The 25,434-nt window shown below is 36.3% G+C and overlaps 2 protein-coding genes and 2 long non-coding RNA genes across 8 annotated transcripts in view; 2 read left to right on the forward strand and 2 right to left on the reverse strand.

The window, feature by feature from the left end:
* LOC129435000 (beta-2-glycoprotein 1-like) overlaps nt 1-12,862 on the reverse strand; it is a 178,739-nt gene extending 165,877 nt beyond the window's left edge. For 3 of the 4 annotated variants that reach the window (XM_073868324.1, XM_073868323.1, XM_073868325.1), the window contains exon 1: nt 12,703-12,862. In XM_073868324.1, coding sequence (XP_073724425.1) covers nt 12,703-12,781 — 79 coding nt within the window. In that variant the 5' untranslated portion in view covers nt 12,782-12,862. The remainder of the gene's footprint in view (nt 1-12,702) is intronic. The other variant, XM_073868326.1, reaches the window with a different exon arrangement.
* LOC141364221 (uncharacterized) lies at nt 4,677-10,119 on the forward strand. Its single transcript, XR_012369847.1, has 3 exons — nt 4,677-6,602; nt 6,686-8,188; nt 8,310-10,119. It is a non-coding gene; the product is annotated as an uncharacterized lncRNA (long non-coding RNA).
* A 5,742-nt stretch (nt 12,863-18,604) lies between the features above and the next one.
* LOC129454407 (E3 SUMO-protein ligase ZBED1) lies at nt 18,605-24,102 on the forward strand. 2 transcript variants are annotated; one of them, XM_055218931.2, is made up of 7 exons: nt 18,605-20,493; nt 20,801-21,348; nt 21,516-21,660; nt 22,631-22,862; nt 22,959-23,093; nt 23,168-23,245; nt 23,348-24,102. In XM_055218931.2, exons 1-7 carry the CDS (start codon nt 20,417-20,419, stop codon nt 23,714-23,716), a joined length of 1,584 nt encoding a protein of 527 aa, XP_055074906.2. In that variant the 5' UTR covers nt 18,605-20,416; the 3' UTR covers nt 23,717-24,102. The 2 variants fall into 2 exon arrangements, with proteins under 2 accessions (XP_055074906.2, XP_055074907.2); XM_055218932.2 differs by having other exon boundaries at nt 23,171-23,245.
* On the reverse strand, nt 21,186-24,240 carry LOC141364217 (uncharacterized). The gene is made up of 4 exons (XR_012369845.1): nt 24,101-24,240; nt 22,633-22,788; nt 21,572-21,671; nt 21,186-21,323 (listed from the first exon to the last, which is right to left on the reverse strand). It is a non-coding gene; the product is annotated as an uncharacterized lncRNA (long non-coding RNA).
* Nucleotides 24,241-25,434: the final 1,194 nt, after the last annotated feature.

Genomic DNA, 25,434 nt, shown 5'->3' on the forward strand with positions numbered 1-25,434 from the left:
ATTTTTTTTACTGACATCATTTAATTTGTACTTTTTTACAACAGTTCATGCTAGTGCTGGGCATTGATTTGATAACAATAATTTTACTGATATACAATTTTCTGATAAAACGATAACGTCAATTCAATAAGTGGTCGAAAATTTTTACGCACTGTGCGTAATGTTGTGCATCACAGTGTCAGTTAGACTTGAAGGAGTGAAAGATGAGGCAAGTTATTCATTTATTAGTAGAGCCCTATGATTTTTGCGATGCGGATAATGCGGACAGAATCCAAACATTTTCCTTTTGTGTAACGTTGGACGCCCAAACAGGGTTTGTCAAAGCCCGGAACACAGCAAACAAAATAGGTACAGTATAATGTACTTTCTTTCAGCTTCCGCCTTGTGTGCGCACACATCCGCACAGCTTTAAAGTATATTTACAGGACATTCACAAATTCAGGAAACTGAAGAAAAACAGCAAATCCACCACTGCAGTAAATATACTGTATGAGTGTGCGCTCCCACAGCAACGTGACGCTCTTGACAACTGTTTATCAGCGTGTATAGCTGGTATATGTATAACACACGCGTGATCACTGAACTAAGTTTACTTTCTTGTTTAAGTGAACATAAACAGCTGGATGTTATTGAAACTTAAAGCAGTCTGTCTTGGGTCTTAAATAGACCTGTTTGAGTTGTGACTCACTCGGATCTTTCACCCTGATCTTTAAATTAACTCATGAGTCGCGAGTCTCTAGTATCATTAACCCGGATCAGTTGAGTCCTACTACAATTCAATGTAAAACCATAAACGGCGCCACCACAAACACAAACCTCTTGCAACATTAGTGATGAGACTTCGCTCGCTCTACAGATCCACTCGTAACCGGCTGATCTGCACGAGAACTGACCCGAAATTCTCACTCAGACCCGGAAACATTGGAAACCCGAGAGACTTGCTTATCCGCACGAGCCGCAAACTGACCTGAGATTTTCACTCAGAGCCGGGAACATTGCGGACTCGAGAGACACGTGAATCTGCAATGTTTCCGGCTCTGACACAAGAATCTCTCAACTTGTAACCGGCTTATCCGCACGAAAGAGCCAGAAATACTGCAGATTCGCAGATCTGCCGGAAACATTGCAGACTTGAGAATCTCCGGCTCGACTCTGGCTGTTATTGGACATATAACATAAAAAAAGGTGATTTAAATTGCAAAGTTTTTTTCTATATTTTCTCTATATTATTATGCTATTATTATTAGGCCTATTTTTTAAATGGTCGACCATACACACCAACCTAAAACCTATAAGCATGTTATTTCAGAAGTGAGAGGCTTTTGTTGTGGATTTGCTTTTGAGGAGACTTCTGCCACTCTATAGATCCACTAACCGGCTCCGGGTGATCCGCGCGAACTGTCTGACTCAAGATTTTCACTCAGATTTAGCAATACTGACTCAAGTGACTCACACAACCCAGATCACTTTAGTGAGTGACTCACAATAACCCGGATCCTTAAAAAGGAATCGAGTTTGCCAGGCCTAGTCTTAAAGTGACAGTAACTGTCACGTAGTGCCCCCTGTGTCCCTGTGTTTTGTCATTCTGGTGTTTTGTTATACTTGTGTTTTGAGTTTATACTTATGTCTCTGTGTTTGACCTGTGTTCATGTATACCCTTGTTCCTAGTTGTGTCTCCCTGTGTTAATTAGTGTCTCCGGCCCCTTGTTTGTAACCATGGTTATTCATTGTGTTCATGCCTCTCCCCTTGTGTGTTGTCCTGGTTACTGATTGTTTCTGCTTTGTCATTGGTCTTGGTCATTCATATATACCCTGCTGGTTCCTTCTGTGTTTGTGGTTTGTTGTTAGATGTCGCTAGTCCCTTGTGTTTCCCTGGTTTTGTTTTCTGCCTTGTTTTCACTTTTAATTTGGAATAAACTGCACTTGGATCCGTACCTTTTGCCTCATCCTGTTTCACCCGGTCTCATCCGTGACAGTAACCTGCTGCTTTCTGTTACAGAAATGTTGATTTCATAACAAATAGATTTACATTTAATACAGATGCCTGAACATTAAAACAAGATTTTAGTATTTGTCATGTTCTGAATAAAAAGTAGTTTAAAACCATTATTAACTGGTCTGGTGTGGTTTTTACAATTTTTTTACAATTTTCATTCAGGAGCAAAAATCTGCCTTTAAATTTGACAGGAATAAAGTTTTTTATTTATCATGACAATTATTGATATTGACTGATATGAAAAAACATTTTCTTGATAATTTTTTTGACCATATCGCCTAGCTCTAGTTCATGCTAAGTATACCAAAGTAGCACACCAAAGAACAATAAAAACAGATTCAAAATATATAAACAGTATTTTGAATCTGTTTTTATTGTTCTTTGAATCTGTTTTTATTGTTCTTTGGTGTGCTACTTTGGTTTAGTATTATTTTAGTTTGCTTACTTTAATGTTTGTTGTTAGTTAATATATATTCATATTTACTTTTTACTTAAAAGTACAAATTATTTTGTCAGTTCTGTATTCTAATTTGGTAATAAAGTTTAACACAACTTTGTTGTGTTATGTTTGAGCTCAGTGAATGAGTTATAAGTGTTGTGTTTGAATTCAGTAAATGGTCAAAAACTATTAGTTAATTTATTGGTTATCAGCAGTTAGTGCCCACCTTGGTTATCGTTATCGGCAAAATACATTATCGGTTTACCTCTATGCTCTTCTCCTCTCCCCGTCTGGATTATGACATGTATAGAAGAATAGTGTTCCTTCACGGCAAGATGTCAAAGTGGTGCCCACAGCATAACATGGGTTTTTATAAACAATTGGAATCATTTCTGGAGGAGACCTGGGGCCAGATTTACTAACAGTGCCAGTGCAAACCATAATTTTGGCTATAAATAGCGATTTCGGGATTTACTAAAGATGCGCTGTGAATAATTAGCGTTAAAAAGGGGGCCAGCAGATTAAATCCACATTATTGTCCCCCTACAGGTGCTGGTCATTTAATTAGAATATCGTCAAAAAGTTTATTTATGTCACTAATTACATTCAAAAAGTGAAACTGGTATATTATATTCATTCATTACTAAAAGACTGATATATTTCAAATGTTTATTTCTTGCACACAGTGCCAAAGCTACCAGTACCTGGTTTAAGGACCATGGTATCCCAGGTCAAAAAGACGTAGTATTTAATGTATTAAAAATATACTTAAAATACAAATAGTATGTTTATAATACATTTGTATTTCCAACATACTTATTTGAAGTGTATTTAAAATACGTAAAAACCGTTTAAACGTATTTTTTAAAAGTATACTAGAAGTACACTGGTAATAAATATATTTAATATACTTAATTACATTTTTAAGAAATATGCTAAACTTAAGAATATTTTAATGTATTTATATTAAGTGTACTAGAAGTACATTAGTAATAAATATATACTTAATTACATTTTAAAGAAATATGCTAAACTTAAGAATATTTTTAATATATTTATAATAAGTGTTCTAGAAGTATGCTGGTAATAAATATGTGCGTAATTACACTTTTAAGAAATATGGTAAACACAAATGTACTTCTAGTGAATTTTTAGTATATTTGGATAAAACATACTTATTTTCAAAACGTGATTCATTAATTGTAATAAACTTACATTGAAATTTCCTCAAGCATGTGTGTATATAAGTTTAGTGTTTATTTTTCAAACAACATACGTGAAACATTATATCATTCCGATTGCATAATAAACTAATTTTTCAAAGATTTGCTTAAAATCTATATAAGTTTAGTGTTTATTTTCAAACAACACACGTGACACACGTGACTAAACCTGAATGGTTGTTGTCATAGTAACACGCCATGGTGCTATCTGAAAGCTGTTGTTCAGTAAGTTCCCAACGTGCATGCGGTTGCTTGCATTAAACGTATAAACTAAATTAATTGGCGATCATGTTTCACCAGAGGACTTAGATAAAACAACTCGATTTAAAATGTGAGCAGTTTTAGTGCATCTGACGTCGAGGGAAAAAGTATTTTGCTTTTTGTTTTGAGATGAACGAGACAACACGAGGAGGTAAGTGATGACCAATTACCCAGCTTCTTTATGTAACGTTCTGTCGGTGTCTCGTGTGGTAATTGGAACATCGTTATTGTGTGACTAGGCATTTCTCTTAAGCATTTCAGAAATCATTAAAACCTTTCATTTTTTTTAGCACAGCGACATAAATATGACCAACCAGAGCAAAGTAGACAGGAACAAATGAAGATACAGCCCATAAAAATACTTATTCTTGGTGGTAAGTTTGTTAATAATAACATTAAGTTCACGTTTAAGTTTTTCTATTGCTTCTCTTGCAATGCTAACGTTAGTTTAAAATGAATGTTTGAGCTGTCTTACCTGAAAATACCATGATATTACCATATGGTTATTATAACTCTAGTAATGTTCAATGGCTAATGTATAGCAGTTCAATCTTGACAACCTTATTGTCTTTTTGTTTATTTTTAAATGTTTTTCTAATTACATATGGACACAAAAATTACATTGTAAGAAGGGATACTTTTATGAGAGATTGTAAAACTGTCGAGGCTGGGTTTGATTATATTATATTGTCTTAAATATATTGTACTCGGGGTAAGTAATTCTTAAAAAGAAAACAAATCATTAATCATCATTTACCTGCCTGTTGTTTTTCAGATAAACTGCTATTGACATTTTTGAATCGGGACAAATGTGGAGTGATTCGGAAGAAAAACGTTTGCAGCACATCCATTCAAGGTGGCTAATTTATGTCCTTTTGAGTTATTCATGTAAAAACCAGTTTTTTTATTGTAAAGCTGTAAGGGACTTGGCCTAGTCATCCTTGCATATACCATTTGGCAGGGCTCCAGACTAACTTTTTTTACCAGGAGCACAGTGGCCCCCAACTGAAAATTTTAGGGGGGCAACCAGAAAATTTAGGGGCACACACGGTAAATCAACATGATAACCAACTATTCACATGTCTACTAATTTCCACTGTATAACTAATAAATACTTTAATTATAGATTCAGAAAGTACAATGTGCTGTTTCAAATTCAGTGTCATATCACAAAAAAAGGTCAAATTTGCAGGTCGCACATTTCTAATTTCCTTAAATCTCCTTAAACAGAGGTGAACCTTAAAGAGCACCTATTATGAGACACACGTTTTTAAACATCCTTTTGTGTGTAAGTGTGTATTAGTACATGCTAACGATTTTCAAAAAGTACATACCTCAAAGAAAACGATGATGCAAGTTATCGTCTCTAACGTTCTAGGACTACAAAAAAACACTCAGATTGAAGGCAACAGTTTACTTCCTGGGATTAGTGACGTAGAGAAGACCAACATTATCATAGTTCAGCCCTCTCTGCTTTGCTTTGGCACGCCCTCAAAGACGGGGGTGGAGAGCGCCGAGTCAGAAGAGAGCTAAAATGGCGGAGGTTGGGAGTCCCTGCTTTGACTCTGTTTGCAAACTCTTGTTTCATCGTTTAGCAATTAAAACTCTCGAGTAGACGCTGTCTCTTTAGATGCGAGGGCAAAATAGCACTTTATGGACTTCCACAGAGGACATCATTTTTAATACGGTTCCGGAAAAATCCAGTCAGAAGTTGTTAAATATGTTCACGGAGTTTTCACAATAACTGCTTCATGAACCGAAGCTGGCTTTGCGCGACATCTCCTCCTGAAAGTTGGATTACCGTGCACTTCTGGATCACAGGCTGTAAGTATTCATGTTTATTATTTGCCTTTTACTGTAATGTTACCGGTAACCGGAGCTTAACATTATGTGCGTGTAAAGCTAAGCTTGCAAGCTAATTGTTTTGTGTTGTAATACTGTATTTCATAAACAACGTACCATATTTACACACGTGTATGTTGAATTATGCAGACAATTGTTTTTTATCAATGTTGATTTAGACATGTTTACAAACTTGCTAAGTTACCAGCTAAACTGTTACCGGTAAAGTTTGTTATCATGATCAAACTCAAGAAACTCTAAGTACAGATGATTTGTTTAACATTATATGTATTTTAATGTTGTATTTACTTGAAGCTTTCTTAGAATTTGAAATGAAGTAAACACGTAATGTGTGTTGCTAATGTTGGGCCATGTAATATGTAATACATAAACGTTTTAATGAATAGTCTAACGATTTATAGTCGTTGTACCCTATTGTTATAATATGTCTTTTTGACTGAATACATGCTTGTTTTATTTGTCTATATCCTAGATTCGCAGCAGGACACATCCTTCTACACTGTAGGCAGCAGTAGACGTGATGTATAATGCCAAACATGCAACATCAGTGGGCACACAGTACAAGGAGTCAGACGGGCATATGAGGAGCAAAGGTATGTAACACATATGATGTATTTAGATAGTGATACCACTACCAGTCTTAAATGTATAACTGATGATGACAACGTTTTTTTTTTCTCTGCATAATCATAGGAACCCAGGCAGTAGCATCGTTTCACAATGTTTCCATCACCATCATCATGCCTTTGCCGTCCATAGCCTGAGATTTTAGATTTGCAGCAAAAAAATATTTTTTCCCATTTATTGGAACGCTGTGCAGGTATTTAAGCATTTTAGTAACTGTGTTAAATAAAGTAGTATTTACTTTTACAATAAATGTATTGCTTGTTTATATTTTTACAGGTTGTACCTTGCAGCCATCCATTACAATGTCACCAAGCCGTAACAAAAGCAGGAGAGGGAAAGTACAAGGTTATGTTCCCAAAACACACAAGTGACATACTGTAAGCAGTAATGTTTTTATTTCAAATATATTCATAAATAAAAACTTAATGTATGAAGCAGGGAAATAAATGATCAAAGCAAAAGATTAATTGACTGCAATATTTGTACAGTTATGTGGATGATGTGATCAGGCTTGTGTTTGCTGAGGTATTTGAAGATAAGCTGAAGGAATCCCCGATTCCAATGGACCTGGCATCACAGTTTGAGAGACCTTCAAAGGAGGACGTGATTGCATGCCATCTACATTGCAGGGTTCATCGGAAGCCAACATTCTGACCAGTCTGATCAGGAAGCTCCAAGCATATCTGGAGAACATCCAGATAAAAAAATCGTTTTATAATCATTTCAACAAATACATTCTATGTGCTACATTTGGTGTTTCCATATAGTTTGCACAGTGATATAGTATGTAAGCAGTCTTTTATAATAAAGTTTACTATAGTAAAATAATGTTAACAAATGAAATAGTTTTATAATCATTTCAACAAATACTTTCTATGTGCTACATTTGGTGTTTCTTTATAGTTTGCACAGTAATGTAGTATGTAAGCAGTCTTTTATAATAAAGTTTACTATAGTAAAATAATGTTAACAAGTGAAATAGTTTTATAATAATTTCAACAAATACTTTCTATGTGCTACATTTGGTGTTTCCATATAGTTTGCAAAGTAATGTAGTACGTTATAATTACCTTTTGGATTTCTTTGCAACACATTTTCGTCTTCGTTTAGCATTCTGGCAGAGCTAAGGACACCTAAAAAAGTTAAATCCAATCGCGTTCATTGACGGAGATCGTTTATATCGTAACGGCCGTCTGAACCCTCTGGATCGAGTTCGAAGTGGTAAGGCAGTACAGACACCAACGTTTATAGAGAAATATAACGCTTGTTTACGTTGCCTGTGACTCTCAGTCAGAACCGGAAAACCCACGCGTAGTCAGGGGCGTAACCTTTCAAACACACGCCGAACCCAGTTGACCAATAACAGTTGAGAAGGTCATCTGACCAATCCGAGCACACTAGACATTTTGGGAGGCGGAGACAGGAACTAAATCAGAGCGTTTCCCAGACAGGGAGAAATCGGTGAGGTATGTAAGCAATTTATAAGACTCACAATGCATTAGTTCAAGTTTTAATAACATGTATGTACTATGGGATATTACAACAACGTGCTAATTTATTAGCATAATAGGTGCTCTTTAAGTTTGCAAGACCACAATAGACAAACAATGGAAAATGATCTAGGTTCAAATAAAACACAATTATCAATATAAAACATATCCTGTAATACACACAGGTTGCTTTATATCATGAGCCTGTTCTAATCCTATTTTCATTCCCACTTGTAGAGTGACACATAAACTGACACGCTTAATGAGGACACAGTCAAAGCTTTAAAAGGTAAACTGAGAAGTTAACAAAACTTCCATACATGCATATCTATGCCAATTTATTTCAAACATGGATAGCCAAATGTTCATTCATTATTGGTTAATTGGTATATTCTGTTTCCTTTTCACAGACCGTGTGATAAAGCAGTCTTCAATTACTATGGTGTCTGAATTGCAAGAAGAAGTGACCCTCCACTTAAACATGTGACATCTAAACTGTTTTGTGTTTTGGTTCAGCTTTTTATAGGTTTATCTTAAGTTGGTTAAAAGCGGAGTGCACAATTTTTGAAAGCTAATGTTAACATTTGAAATTACCTAATAACAAACATGCCCCTACCCCAATAGAATCTGGACCTTCTTTTGATAGACCCACCACACACATACGCAACCCCGGCAAGGATGTCGGTTAGTAGACACGCCTCTTACTGCTGGTTGGCTACAAGTGTGTTTTGGTAGTCGGCCCAACTCTCTTTTCCAAAGCGTTTTTCAAACATTGTGGACTTTGCCTTTAAATTGCACTTAGGCATTTCAGTGTTGGGCAAGTTCCTGAAAATTAGTAATTAGTTACAGTTACTAGTTACTTCTTTTAAAAGTAACTGAATTACTCTACCAGTTACTGTATAGCAAAAGTAATTAGTTACTAAGAAAAGTAACTTTTAAGTTACTTTTATGTCTGCTTTTTAAATGTAAATATGAACAGTACTGAACAGTCAAAAAATAAAATGATATGGTTGGGCTATTTTACACATAAGACTCTAATATATAACATCATGTTGGAGCCTATTTTGCTTTAGATTCAACCTTTGAATATTTTTGTTAGATATCTTAATATGTAAACTTAGTTTATTTATGTATTTAGACAAATATTCTGTGTGTTTACAAAAATATATAAAGTGTTAAAATTGTGTAGTGTCTCTTTAAAAATTTGATCAACATGTCATATTTTCTCAAAAAAATTATAATTTTCCTGATTCCATATTTATTTTAATAAGTTAGAAACGTCTCCGCTGTGTCCTGCTGACAGGCGCGGTGCGCGTGCAGCAGGTGACGCACATTATGGGTCCTCCGAAGGTTAGACCGTCTCATTTCAGTTCTCTTCGCGAGCTTCTGAGCGCCTTAAAAGGCCGAGTGCTCACCTTTTATCGCATGCTTAGTAGGGCACAGCCCTTGAATTGGAACACAGCTTGTGAAGCTTGCCGCAGGGACTTTTTCTGCTTTCACACCCAAACGATTTTTACTGGCGCTGAGCCGAGTGAGGTGCAATTTCACTCCCTGGACATTAGATGGCGCCTAATACAAAACAGATATATGCCGGTACACAGGGTGGCGCTCCGAGACCTTATGCGTCACTCACTTGTCACACAGAAGAAGAGAGCCGGTATTTACACTCGCGTGTAGTCAATAACCATTCATATACGGGCAAACAAACAAACATGACTCTTGAATTTATATATAATCTTTGTACAAACAATATCTCCGTGAACTTGAATACATTTTTAAATGAAATCTTTTTGATTTGATTCTTTTATCATCAGTTAATATATCAGCATCTCCACATAAAATTAACTATTTTTGATAGAACACGTTATATCAAAATTAAAACTCTTTCACAAAATATAAGGTAATGGGTGATCCGATGTGTGTACTTTTAACAAATCTTTTACAAGCACTTTCTCTGTTAACAATTTTCTCAAATTTCCTGCCAAATGTATTGTATTTTGTGATTTGGCTAAAGATGCAAGTTCTCATTTTAACCAATATACTCGTTTTATAGAGGTTGGGTGGGTAGAACAAGGAACCACCATTTTTGTTGTGCCCAAAAATTTTAATACTCCTGCAAATTGGTAAGTGTTGCCTATAAATATAATGATGCAATAATTAGGTGTTTAGTTATTACAATAAGAGGTCAACAATACTAATGTACAAATATATGCATAGTGCCAAAATGTCACGTTATTTACAATTAGTTTTTTTAATCAAACATTTATTTTTGTGAATGAACTGCAGTTTGCAATAACAATCAGAGACATGACAGTAAAATCAAATACAACAGGATTCAGAAATGTTGGTCCACTCCAGAAAAGTCACAATGACTGTAGTAGTGCAACTGAACGGTAGTGCAAATCAACATTTAGAAATTAGACATTTTCAAATGTATTTCTTAAATGTATAAACACTTAAAATACATAAGTAAAATGGTATATAATAAACATTAATTTGTGTGAACAAGAACTGGCAGAGCTGTAGAGCAAATAAGTCACAAGGATAGAAGTCTAAGTGAACTGTAGTGCAAATAAACATATCTATGAAATGTACATGTTCAACTGTATTTCTTGAATGTATAAGCATTAAAAAAATAACTACATAAAATGGTATATAATAAACATCTATAGGTGTGACCCAAAACTGGCAGAGCGCTCCTTCTGTGCTCTTCTTTCTCTCTTCTGTGCTTCGCTTTCAATTTTTTCCCTTTAGCATCTTTTGATAAGAGGTACATCTCCAGAGGTTTGTCTCTGACTGTTTTCTTTTGTTTAGATTGGACCTTGTCACGGCTGGTGCTGGATGATCCTGAAGACGTGCTTGCTGGGGCCTCCTCACTTTTGCTCACATAATTTTAGCAGAAATATTGCTGTGAACACTGTAAAGATAAATTTAGTTTTCATCAGAAACAATCTTTCACACTGAGGGCCATGCCACGATATCCATGAGGTCAATATTTGATTACAAATGTAATTTAGATTTATTGTATTTTATCTGGCTGAACAAATGCAGCAGATGTTACCTATACACAGAACACAAATTAACCTCCTAAAACCCCACCTTTGGTTTGGCTTGCATTTTAGATTTCTCCAAGCTATTTGGGGTTAGGAAGAAGCAATGAATATAATAACCAAATATTTTTCTTTGAACATGAAGCAGTGTAATTGTCCACGTTTGTGTACAACAGGTTCCAGTTACACACAATGAAATACTATGGTGCAAACAACAAAACATGTGATATCACGGTGTACAGGGAACATGCCATGGTATGAAGTGTTCAATGTCAGTGCATTACATATCGTAATGTAATGCACCAATAATAATTTGTTATTACTTGCACAGTTATAATGTAGATTTGCACTACTGGTCTGTTCAATACACTACTGGACTGTCTATTTCATACTCCCTGTTCATTTGCACTGCTGGACTACTTGAATTGCATCGTTTGCACCCCTGTGTACTGAATATTAGAATAACTATTCACAATAACTTAAGCCATTGCACTCTTAACTGACTAGTTACAATCCAAATTCATTAATGCACTACTTAATATATTAATTTCACTACTGTTCTGTTTAGTTTATTATGTACACATCCATTTGTACATTTCTGTATATTATGTTCATAGTACCACCCATAGTAAGTTGTTACATCGTATTACATAATCCTGCACCTATGCAATTAACTTTGATATCCTGCACTTTTTATACTGCTTTTGCACTTCTGGTTAGACCTAAACTGCATTTCGTTGCCTTGTACTTGTGTAATGACAATAAAGTTTAATTTAATCATATAGCCCACACAGCTATGTATTGTAATGTTCTTATATATATCACGTTACCTTCGAAATTCAGTCGATGATGTGAGGAACTCCGACACCTTCATAAACCTTCACAGCCTCGATTCATCTTCTTTGTGTGTTTACCTGTTCCACGTGCTCCGCAAGACCATTTTGTGCTTGAGCGCCATCAAGTGTTTTACTGGAACCTCAGCAGGGCCAGGCACGTGAACAAAAGCGCCAATCTCATTGGTCGGCCAACTTTTAACGCGCCGCGTCAAACCAAAAAACGCGTCCGAGACGTTTTTCTGAAAATGACGCTTTTGCGCCTGGCGCTTTACGCATGGGTCTGCGCACTCACATTGGCGCTCGTTCTTGAGTCATGAGACGTTAAACGTCGACGATAAATGCGCACGAAAAATGTCCCGGTGTGTAAAGACCTTAACTCAGAAAGCATCTGGAATACATCTGCTGTGTAATCCGGAAAATGTCTTTACAATCATAAACATCTTAGAAACATCTTCTAAATGTGTCAGGATTTGACATGACATCTGTCAGGATATGTCTTAGAGAAAAAAACTTGCAGATGTAAATGCAAACATTAAAAAGACTATTCTGAGATGTATGTGTGCTATCTGGGAACATTTACACTAGGCTAAAATGACCCTCCTCCTAAACAAGTGATGTACCCTTTAGCACAATAGTAACCTCTTATAACCAACCAATGTAACAAACAATTTTCTCATATTGATTCAAATGCAAAAAATAGCATGTCATTTTCACATTTGCTCTCACTTAGTTCCATGCAAGCATGCTGAGAATTGGAAATCATTAGCAATGTTATACTTTAACTTAACAGGAATCATTCACGTAGTCTTAAACATTGTTATTTCTACACAAAATATTTAATTAAACCCTTTCTTTCAATATAGAATGTAAACATTGATCTGTAATTCCCATTTCAACATGTATATACACACACATACCTGTCCTTGTATTTACCATATTATGAAGACATACATGGCAAAGAAGCAACAGAGTGAAAATGTGTCTCATCTTCATCATGGCACAGAAACAGTAAGTTGGTTTTGTGGTGTTTGGAGATCATTGACTAAGTGAGGTCAATGAACATGGGGTAACTCTGAGTTGGATGTTGGGACGAGGTATTTGTTTAAGAGTTCAGATTCAGCAACTAGTCAGACCATTAAACAAACAGAAACCGGATTAAAGTTCAGACCAGACATTTATCACGTCACCGCACTTGCACCCGATGAAACAAGCAGGGCCGGCCCTGGCCAATTTGCTGCCCTAGGCAAGATTTCACCTGGTGCCCCTAGAATCACAGACAATTGTGTTCCAATCATTTTATTCATAAACTTACACAGAAACAAACTGCACAGCTTTGTCTTGTTTTTCTTTATTTTAAAATAATATATTAATAATATTTTGGAAACACACACACACACACATTCTTGTTTCCATGTTTTGTGGGGACATTCCATAGACGTAATGCATTTTATACCATACAAACTGTATATTCTATTCCCCTTACCTACCCCATTCCCTAACCCCAACCATTGTTGTGGTTTTCCTTTTCCTCAAATGAAACAATCTTCAGTCTTCGGTTCTGATTTCAAGAGATAGACTTTTATTTTCCAGACACAATAAAAGCCGAGGCCGCCCGGAGAATCCTCCCAAACCCAGTCTGCCGGCCTGGGAGGAATCTCCAAATCAGTCTGCCCCTCCAAGCCAGGGCCTGGCAAATATACAGGTCCTGGTTCCCTCCCCTTATGGCCAAAACAACACAGGATTTGTAATCCAAAGAATCACATGACATTCCTCAGACCTTCCCATGACCTATTTGCCCTTTGGCTGAAAACCCTTTGTGCCTGTCCAGATGGCTCTTTAAACTACCATGAAACTTGAATACACACAGCTGTTCTTAAATCCACACAGAGATGGCTTTTAAACTTCTAACACATAAGACACCACACAGATGGCTTTTATACTCCTGACCCACACAGCACAAATTGCATGTGATTATAATGGTAAACTCATATTCATGTGTAGATGGGATTAAAATAAACTTCTTCATAATCCCCGCTCTGAGGCTTAATTTAGCCTCACTTTTTCTGTTTATTTTAATCCGGAGTGCAGTCTCATAATTCAGCCCTCAATTATTACTATCTTGTGGCTAAAGAAAGCCACTATACCTTACCAATTACTAAATTATGCCACTGCACTTCGAACCATGGACAATAAGACAATAATCTTTCCATTCTCATTTTGACTTGAATGTAAAAGTAAAAGAACTTAAGCCCTAAACAGTTTGTGCGCAATTGGTTCTGTGCGTACAGTTATCATTATAGCTATGTAGAGTATATGAAAAACATCGTAAATGTAAAGTCAACGTTAATGAATCCAAGTAAAAAATAATAAAAACAAAAGTAAAGTATGCATAACAAACACAAAAGAAATGTTAAAGATTCAATATTCAAATTCAAAACAAGTAAATATAACTAATTGATACTAAATTGAAGCATAAAAACTCAAAAATTAAGTATAATAAACAAGTATAACTGTAAGTAAATTCAAATAAACAAAGTAAATAAAAATAACCAATAATAATACTAGGTAAAGATGGCATAATAAACACAAATAAATGTAGATTAACTCAAATAACATAAGAAAATGTGAGCCACTAATATACTAAGTAAAGATTGCAACACAAATGAAAGTAAAGTATTCCAAATAAAACAGGTAAATGTAAATAACCAATAATAAACTAAGTAAAGATTGCATAATAGACACATAAATATAATTAATTCAAATAAAACTAGTAAATGGAAATAACCAATAATACACTAAGTAAAGATTGCATAGTACACACATAAATGTAATTAATTCAAATAAAACTAGTATTAATGGAAATAACCAATAATACAACTGAGTAAAGCATGCATAATAATTCTTGATAATAATTTAAATAAATTTTTTCCATCCTCATCAGAGGTGCTTGAATTCTCGTTTACTAGTTGTAAATTCATTACTGTCTTGTAACGTAAGTCCTGATAACATTCTTGTTGATTTCAAGTAAATTTTTCCATCATCCTGATATTTTAACTTTCATTTGGTTCTCTAACCAGACACCTACGCCTCATTTACCCACTAACCTTTAATTAAAATTGATTCAGTATATGTTATCATGTATTTTTTAATGGCTGCATCTAGTTGTTATCCTAAGATAAATTAATGCCTTATTTGTAAACTTAATAATCTACTTTTTGATTGTAGTACTGTACATAATTTATTTGTTCTGTATTTTTATTTTGAAAAAACTTTATTAAATTCCTTATTTAGCTTAATCCCATCCCTTTATCTAATATGGTACCCATTTGGTTGATCAACAGAATCTACATATAATTTATGATTAATTGTTGTGTTCATCCTTTTATAAGGATTCTAAATACCCTTCTTTTGTAGTGATTTCTTGTCTCCATCATATTTAAGTACTTTTTCTCTCCCTCCTAATGAGGTCAAGCATCTACCAATCCAAAATAATTCTCCAATCGATATTATTTGATCTTCAAATATCTTCATTGTATATGTTGCTCTGATTTGATTATAATATTCTTCTAATAGCATTTCTTTTCTCACTTTTACACCTTAATTTATACTTATGTCTTCACAATAGATCTAGAGGTTTTTTAGATGATTCATTCAAAATTCCTGTTATAAAGCATTTCCTATTTAATTTTAAGTCTATAATTCCATATAATTAAGTCTATAATTCCATAAGGCTTATATTTTCTTGATTGTACTCTTACTGTACCATTCAGAATTTTTACTGTACCATTCTGAAATATCTATCCTTCCTTTTTTTATTTTTAGTGTTTTGTTGTTTACTACCATTGACACAAATTTCCAAATTGTGGCCTACAAGATGTATTTTTAAACTCAGAATTTCCCAAAAGACCTAAATATTATCCAGATAAGTTGACCTTAAACTTTTCCTCTTATCCATAAGAATTCTTGTTGAATTTATCACCCTATTTATGTGGACTTGAAATTGTTATTGCATTATTGAAATCTGGTTTAGTTTAAATCATAAAAAGCAACTTTGTGAGCATATTTCCTTAACTTTACATATTCCCCATTTGTATCATTGTTATCTTTGGGATGTTTCCCATAAAATGTCCACCTTATGTTCTCTGTTCAATGTCTCTATGTTTTCAGTCTTTCTTTCAGAGTCTGTTCCTTTGAAATTATTGCAGATCTTTCACTGGGCCTCGTTTAAGGCAAAAGTCCATCGCCAGGAAGTTGAATTGACTGTAGCAATGCAAATCTTCTGTAGTAATCAGTTTCGTTCTTTAATTGACTGTAGCGATGCAAATCTTCTGTAGTAATCGGCTTCGTTCTTTTCAATTCAATTTCTTTTGACAATTTCTCTTTTTCACTTTTTCCTCTCGGTGCTCAGAACTTTGCTCTCCATCCGTCGGTATACTTGAATTGCTTTAACTTTGATTTGGTTTTGATGTTTCTTGGATCTGTTAATTTTTTGGATCATCAATCTTTTCTTGTCATTAATTGCTCTTAAATCGTGACTAGATACAATTTAGATTTATTTCCTTAAATCGTATGTTTGTTACAATAATTAGTTATTTCTTTTTTCTATTCTCACAGCTTTTTCTTGTTTACCTATTATAGTATCCTATGGTGTTTTTTCAATTTATTTCTTTTATCTATTTTATTTTCCTTTCTGCCATAGCTGTTTGATGCCATTTATATTTGCTTTTTACCTTAGTACCATCATTGGAGTTCTAACTTCCTCTGTAGAATACCAAATTCAAACCCCCCCAATTTTCATTATGCATTTCTTCCTGTCAGATTAATAGGAGTCTGATTTGATTTCAGAAAAGGTAGTCACACACCTAACAACATAAGTTCTTGATCAGCCTTTAAATTTGTCTAGCTGATTTTCACCTAAAGATTGTATGTGTCCCTACAGTTATAAGGTCCTAGCCAAACATTGAACGGCTGTTTACTCTTTCCCCTCTTTCACTCAAAGGCTCGTATGAAAATGAAAAAGTATAGTCCAGTTTTTCTCTTGTCTCCAAGAACAATATTGTCTTTGTGGGTCTCTTTCTGGACTCCACTCAGTCTTTTCGGTGTTTCTCTTTGTAATGATCATATGCGCAGTGCCCCCTTCACTGCTTGAGATCAGTTATAGTCCCATTCATGTAGGATGTGTCCACAGCTTAGTTTATGAGTTCTCCTCTCTTTGCAACTCCAACACTTTGATGTCACACAGTTTTTGCCATTGTCTTTTCATCGCCAGCTTTTATTCACTTTCTTGAATGTCAAAGGATGAGAGCTTTCAGCTTTTCAATGTTTAACTTAACCCATTGCAAAATATTGCCGTTTAATTTAAAATAAAATTTATTTTGTGACCACCTTCAATCATCAGATGAAGACTCCTCTTCATTTTGTAATAATTTATCTTTGTATAATTTATCTGTGTCATTCACCTTTTAATAATTTTCCTGTCCTTTTTATTTTCCTCTTTATTTCCACCTTTAATAACTTGGTCTCTTTTTTTTCTCTAATTTGTTGTTTTTCTTTCAAAGCTTAACTTCTGTCTTCCTGCTAGATTTTGCTTAATCCCACAATTCCCTCGAGCTATGAGAGTTGACCTTCCCCCTCCCTTTCTCTCTCTCTCTTTCTCCCTTTGAGCATTTCTTTGTCTGTTAATTATCTCCTCTTATCTTTCATTAGTTTATATGTTTATTTAGTTGTATCTCTCCTCACACAATGTCACATCAAATGTTTCCTCATTTGAACTCCAATTATTTTATTTTCTAATTCTCCACACAACAATTGTTTATTTTTCCTTATTTTTCCATTGATGTGACTGCCATAATCTTTTCTTTGCAATATACACACCTTATATTTTATAATTATTTCTCATTTAACCACTTCACAAACTTATTGTTTTTATTTGTCCAATTTATATATTCTCCAAATAGTTACTTAGATTTCCAATGTGTCTTTAAAATAAAATTTCCTTTATAATATTTTGTAATGTTTTGTCAAATAGAATCAAATACCATCACCAACATCTGTCCTTTTTTGCACAAGCAATCTTTTCCTATTGAGCACAATATTTTATTTTAATCAATCATTTAAATGAATTATTTAATTTCTAGAAGTAGCTGTATACTTCACTGTAATAACTAATATTTTTGGCTACAATACCTCAGAACCACAATGTCTTCAAATCTAATCTTTAATACCCAACATTTATAACTGTCTCTTATCCATACTCTTACTCATATTCACATACTTTCAAACTTTATCTCCTTTTTTATAGTTTTAAACAATCTTCACTCCCGTAACACAACACCTCTCTGTGCTCTCTACAGAGCAACAGAAGAAAGACACACCCACTGCTCACTCAGCCCCCACCTTTCCTCATATCAGACTTGCTCTCACAGACTCATGCTAGCACAGACACATTGCATTCTCACACAAATAAAATAAAACAACTCTATCTAGACTACCTGGCCAAGTTCATCTTTCCACTACACTTCAGTCGACATGGAAAAGATTCACTTACACAATTTACCAATCCGACATGACAAATAAAACAAAAACAATATCTCTCATCAGCCCGGGCCTTCCAAAACAACAAGACAAATAACACATAGACCGTACCTGACCTGCAGGACTTAATAACTCTTCTCTCCGAACCCCAACGTGTCTGCCCCGACACGGTAACACTCAGGTTCGCGAAACTTTTTAGGCATTTTCTCAACTTAACATTAAATCTTTATCCAAGCCACTCAACGACAAAAAATAAAACTCATTCACACAATAAACCATCATCTGTCCTAGTACACATTCCTCTTGAAAATGAAACCCTTTATTCTTATCATTTAATCTAGTAATCTTTAATTTCCCCTTTTTATTCTTAAATTTGGAAGAGCATTTGTGATTTGACCCCCACGAGCCATCTCAGGTGAACAATACAATCTTTTAACAAGCAAATCTGCTCATCTCTTTAGGTGGCCACCTGATTGCATTGTCCATTGAGAGAGCCAGCTGTGGTCTCTGGTTCTGTGCTCTTTTTGATGTCCCATCTGGTGTCAATTGTTTTTACCAGACCTTAAATTTCAAGTGTATGTTTGATAACCTATAAACCAAATTGTTAACCCAACCATTTTTCAGTAATAACCCATTAGCATTTATGTACAACCCTTTATGTATTTAATTGGGCTCTATTTATTTTATTTATTTATTTCCTTAGGGCTCATTCTTCCACACTATAACACAGTAATTTACCCTATACTCACAGGATATACCCCCCTTAACAGCCCACAGAGACTGCCTAAGGGAAACTCTCTCCCTGCTTTACCAGATGCACGTTCACATTTTTCTCACTAACACACATTCTACAGCTGCATACACACTCAAAATTCAAACACACAGAGTACATATATTTTCATACATAAAACCTTATATGCCACCTTTTGATATCACCTTATATACCCAAATCGAATGACCAGTACACCTCCATCAACCCGGTCGTTAACTAAAACAATAAAATATACCACTTTTACACGGTATACTGTCAATATCAATAAAACTTTCAACCACACGACATTGACCTCTATACCATGCACCTCCTTCCACTGGTATAGACTTCTGTATCATACACTTACAACCAACAGATACAGGCAACTCTTACGCGTTCTCTATACTTACAATCTGTTTCAATTCACCTTGATCATCAAAGCCAAAGTAACTTAATACAGATTCCTGCATGCATGCCTTAATTAGATTGTACCCTTGAAATCAAAACCCAGTTCACCTATATGTAGGGTTGGGCATCGAGAACCGGTTCCAACTGGAACCGGTTCCAAAATAACGATGCCATTGGAATCATTTATAAAATTTGTTTTCGATTCCGATCATCGGTTCCAAACGTGCAAGTTTTGGTTTCCATAGTGGCCACCGTATTTCCGGAAGTGCTTGCCGCGCACGCGCCCGCTTGTTTTGTTGCAGTCATGGAGCACGGTAAGCGACGCTCAAAAGTGTGGCTTTATTTCACATTAAAAAAGCCTGGGTCGGCACAGTGCAACACATGTGATAAACTTATTTCTTGCACGGGAGGATGCACTACAAACATGACTAAACACCTACGCCTGCATGGTGTACAAATTAACAAGGACTGTAGCGTGTTCGACGTGCTGCGCAGGTCAACGGTCTCGTCCTCCTCGGGCAACCCTGTGCCAACAAACGTTACATCGTCGTCACAATCAGGTAAGTGATTGTAGTGTAACAAAGCGCTTAACCAAATTGCTAGTTGTGGTGAACAACAACGTGACTGTTTTTTTCCCACTTGTAGATGAATGTAGTGTTACGCAAATTGCCCACGCTAGTAGCAGTCCTAATGTTACTGCTGCAAATGCTAAACTGGTGGAGACTCGGTGTGAAACTCCATTCACCTTTGCAGCAAAGCAGGGGAAAATGCCAGCAGAGAAAGTGGAAGAGTGCCACAGAAAAGTTACCGCATATGTGGTGAAAAGACTGCATCCCTTCTCTGACGTAGAATCGCCAACGTTCAGGTAACTATTGTTAGTTAACCCTTTAAACCTAAAGCTTATATATAGGTTTTTTTTACTGTAAAATTCTAAAGCCATGTGCTATCTTCATGTGCAAGTTGTCATCTTTTTCAGAACGAATTCAACAAATTACAGTAACCATTACTGTGTGTGGTGAGTTTGTAAATAGAATTTAAATAGACAAAAAAAGAGAATAAATGTACTGATTTTTATAAAACAAATACAGAAAAATCACAAAAGAAAGTTTTTTAACACTTTAAAGTTGAAAAATGAACAAAAAATACATGTATACAAGTCTTTTTTGTGACATTGGGTTGCACAGTTTTGTTTTTTCACACATAAAAATTACATGTTGGTTTAAAAGGGTTAACGTTAATCAAAAAGTAAAGATAGGTTGAACTTTGGAAGCAAGATTTCGAAGTTAACATTAGGTCCTATAATTGTGTTTTTATGTTCACAGGGATATGATCCATTCTATCAACCCCAAGTACACCCCCCCTACCAGAGACTATTTGGCAAACCAGTTAATCCCAACTTGGTACAAAATAGAAAAATCTAATGTAATCTCTGAGCTTGCTGAGGTCCACTCTGTTGCCCTCATTTGTGACTCCTGGACTAGCATTGCTCAAGACCACTACCTAACTGTCACAGCACACTATTTAGTGGAGGGCAAAATGAAGCAAAAAGTGCTGCAAACGAAAGCTGTCTACACAGCCCAGACCGGACATGTCGTGGCAGAAGAGATCGTCGACATCCTGAAAGATTATGGCATTTTTGACAAAGTAGTGGCTGCTACTGTGGATAATGCTGCAAATATGGACGTAGCTATAAAAAGACTAGAGTTTGTAAAACTGGGCTGCTTTGCACACACACTCAATCTTGCAGCACAGAGTCTCTACTCCCTGACTGCAGTGACTCAGTGGACTGCAAAGCTCCGTGCCATCATCGTGTGGATGAAGAGGTCCTCGATGGCAAAAGTTGTTCTGCGAGAGAAGCAAGATCTCCTCAGTAAGAATCACTGAATTTGTTTCATTTTACCACTGTGAATGCTATATAATTAATATGTATTTTTTAGTAATGTACAACAATAGCTGATGTTTGAATGTAACACAATCACATACATGTTGTGTGATGTTATGTTTTTTCTGTATTTGTGATTTTATTGTTTGTGTCAGAGCTACCTCAACACTCACTCACACTTGATGTGAGAACTCGATGGAACTCTCTCTACCTTATGATGGAGAGATTCCTAGAGCAATACCCGGCAATTCAAGCAGCCAGCTTGGATCAACGGCTGAGAAAGAATATGGAGAGGGACAGGTAGAGCTAGTCTAGATAGGAGAGAGGAAAATCTGGGTATCCTACTCAACATAGCACCAATACACAAGATAAATAAGGGTGTTTTCACATATACACTGTTTAGGTCGGCCCAAATGACGTGTCGCTCCGAGTACGGTGCGTTTGGGTCAGTGTGAACACAACAGCCGCACTCGGGTGCGCACTAAACGGCCGCTCCGAGACCGCTCTAAACAGGTGGTCTCGGAGCGGCTGTTGCCGAACTCTGGGGCGACCCACCTGTGGTGTGAACACTGCCGGACCTCGGACCGAACCAAATACAGGAAGTTCTCCACATGTTTGAGCCACTGGGCTTCCGTTGTGACGTGAGCCGGGTGTTATATTGTGGGTTAACAACAAACAAGCCAATCTGGTCCGTTGCAGAGAGATTCGCTGTCTCCTTGACGTTTGAGCTGATGATTTTATAAATGCATAGCTGTCCTCCACACACAAATAGTGACATTACAGGCTTTTTAGCAAACGGCTCCGTGAGAAAGGTTTTAATAGAACAGCTACGCAATTTCGCGTTAAAGCAAAGAAACTTCACAAAGACGTGCATCGTTTATCTCCACATCTTGATAGCTGCGCTCTCTCTGTCAGGCTGGTTGTCGTGGAAACGTGGGGGTGGTCATGAGACGGTAAGAGCTGTCAGAGACCAATGACAGCGCTGACCGTTGTCACATGGTGTACGGTGCGGCATTTCAAGTAAAGTAAAAAATATGTATATGTGAACACGGACCGCACTAACTGAAAAATGATACAATGTATTTTGGTGCGCTCCGAGGCCGCACCACGGTGCGCACCAACATATGTGAAAACAGCCTAAAACACAAAGCAGCTCAAGTTTCAGTCAACTTCAAGTCAGAGTCTAATGTTAGATTAGATCATTAAAAATAAAGTGTAAGCAAGAATAACTATTCATTTTATATTATAAAATGTATCCTAATTGTCACAGACTTGCCCGGCTGAGTGATGAAGACTTCAGGAAGGCAGAGGACTTCATCAACTTGATGAGAGTTCTTTACACTTCCACGCTTTGCGTTTCAACTGAGAAGAACCCCACATGTGGCCAGATCCTGCCAATTCTGAAAAAGCTTGAGATGCACTTTACTGCTGTTGAGGGAGACACCGTTTTTATAACCAATCTCAAGAAGCAAGTTTGGGCAAACTTGTCCAAGCGATATCAGGTAAAAAATATGTGAACTTTCATTAAAGAACAATACATTAAATAATTATATTCCTGTGACTTCATTGTGTATTTAAATAACATTTTTATTTTGCAGAGTGAGGACATCAGGAACTTTCTTGAAGTGGCCACAGCATTAGACCCACGCTTCAAACTAAATATTGGTGGTGATGATGATGCTGTCTGGGACCGAATCAAAAGAGACATGATGAAAGACTCCGAGCATGAGCAGGTTATATAATGTCATTGAAGTCTCCAATTCAGTCATTAAAATATTTGGTCTATAAATGCCAATTATGTTATTAGCAGTCAACAGAGGACGATTGTGGAGAAGGTAGTGAGAAAAGGGATGAGAATGACGAAGTGGAGGAGGAAGATGAGAATGTAAGCACAGAAATGTTGAAATTATATTTAGGATCTTAGCCTTTGCCCTTTAGTAGTATATGTTTTTCTTTTAGCGAACATGTCCATTCTTTGTTTTTGCAGCAACAACCTCCAAGCAAACATCCAAGAAAGTCTCCATTGGAGGAGCTTTTTGCCGATGAGGATGCAGAAAAGATGTCATCTCATAGGAGAACCATGTCCATCCAGGACAAGGCAGAGAAGGAGATCCAGATGTATAAGGAGACACCACCAACCTTTACGTCTGATGACCCTGCTGCCTGGTGGTGGAACCAGCGCATGACTTATCCTTTAATGTCAAACACTGCCTTTTCGTATTTGTGTGTTCAGGCCTCCTCTACACCTAGTGAACGGGTGTTCTCAACTGCCGGTGACACAATCTGTGCTGAACGTTCACGGATACTGCCTGAGAAGGCAGACATGCTCATATTTTTGAACAAGAACTGTTTTTAATTTAATGAGTTAGTTTATACATGTCCAGACCAGGGTGCAAGTTCTGTAATATATAAATATATGTGTGTTTTGGTCTGGTGCGTTCCTAATTTTCTCCTACATAAGCTGCAGTTCCCAAAACTAAAACTCATTGAATCAGAATAAACATTTCCTCTGTGAAATGAGCCTGTGTCATGTTTTAACTCCACCCCTCAAAGAATCGGAATTGAGAATCGAAAAGAACCGGAATCGAAAGCAAGAATCGGAATCGGAATCAGAATCGTTCGAATCAAAACGATGCCCAACCCTACCTTTATGGTTCTTAAATTTAGAAGAGCTTAAATTTCTCACCACCTGGAGCAAATTCTGGCAAACAACACAATTAATAAGCAAAACAGTGCTTACCTTGTATATGGCCATACGTTGTTTGTGTTGCTCGTCAGGTTTGCCCAGGTGGTGTGACTGTCCAGCTCTTTTCTATCCCGGGTTTCGGCACCAAATGTTGTGGTTTTCCTTTTCCTCAAATGAAACAATCTTCAGTCTTAGGTTCTGATTTCAAGAGATAGACTTTTATTTTCCGGACAAAATAAAAAGCAGAGGCCGTCCGGAGAATCCTCCCAAAACCAGTCTGCCGGCCTGGGAGGAATCTCCAAATCAGTCTGCCCCTCCAAGCCAGGGCCTGGCAAATATACAGGTCCTGGTTCCCTCCCCTTATGGCCAAAACAACACAGGATTTGTAATCCAAAGAATCACATGACATTCCTCAGACCTTCCCATGACCTATTTGCCCTTTGGCTGAAAACCCTTTGTGCCTGTCCAGATGGCTCTTTAAACTACCATGAAACTTGAATACACACAGCTGTTCTTAAATCCACACAGAGATGGCTTTTAAACTTCTAACACATAAGACACCACACAGATGGCTTTTATACTCCTGACCCACACAGCACAAATTGCATGTGATTATAATGGTAAACTCATATTCATGTGTAGATGGGATTAAAATAAACTTCTTCACCATCACAGAAACCAGAGGTGGGTAGTAACGAAATACATTTACTTCGTTACATTTACTTGAGTACATTTTTTGGGTAACTAGTACTTTTAGAGTAAATTTAAGGATGGGTACTTTTTACTCTTACTCAAGTACATTTCTAATGAAAAAACTGTACTTTTACTTCGCTACATTCGGTGGCGTTACTATGCTACTTTCAAATGGTAATAATTAATGAATATATTTTATTTTTTAAGTTTATATGGCTTGTTCGAAAGTCTTGCGAGATGTTAGAGAGGCTGCGTGCGTTGCGAGGGGTGGCTACGTATCACCCTTTAGCGCGCGTAGATGAAAGGAGATGACTGAAGCGGAGGATGACCTATGCAAGCTATCGGAGGCAAATCACGCGTGGCCTCAAGTTTGGTCTATGTTTACACTACAAAAGGTCAAAAAGAATAGTTTCATAATGCGATGTATGCTTTGTGCACCAAAACGAACTGACATCTCAGCGTACAGGAATTCAAGCTCCAACCTGAAACAACACGGTGGTAAGTGTCACTTTGTGCAGTGCCTTATTATAATATTATTTTACGCACTGTTTTTGTCATATGCGCTCTTGTGCAAGCAATGAAAATTACTCTAACCTTACAAACAACACACGTTCACATCTGCACATTTCCATATCATTTCCTCATAAAACTAAAATTGAACAGCAAAATGTTAAGTCTTGCATTAAAAATACGGG

The sequence above is a fragment of the Misgurnus anguillicaudatus genome, chromosome 6 (genome assembly GCF_027580225.2).
Source record: "Misgurnus anguillicaudatus chromosome 6, ASM2758022v2, whole genome shotgun sequence".
NCBI classification, from domain to species: domain Eukaryota; kingdom Metazoa; phylum Chordata; class Actinopteri; order Cypriniformes; family Cobitidae; genus Misgurnus; species Misgurnus anguillicaudatus.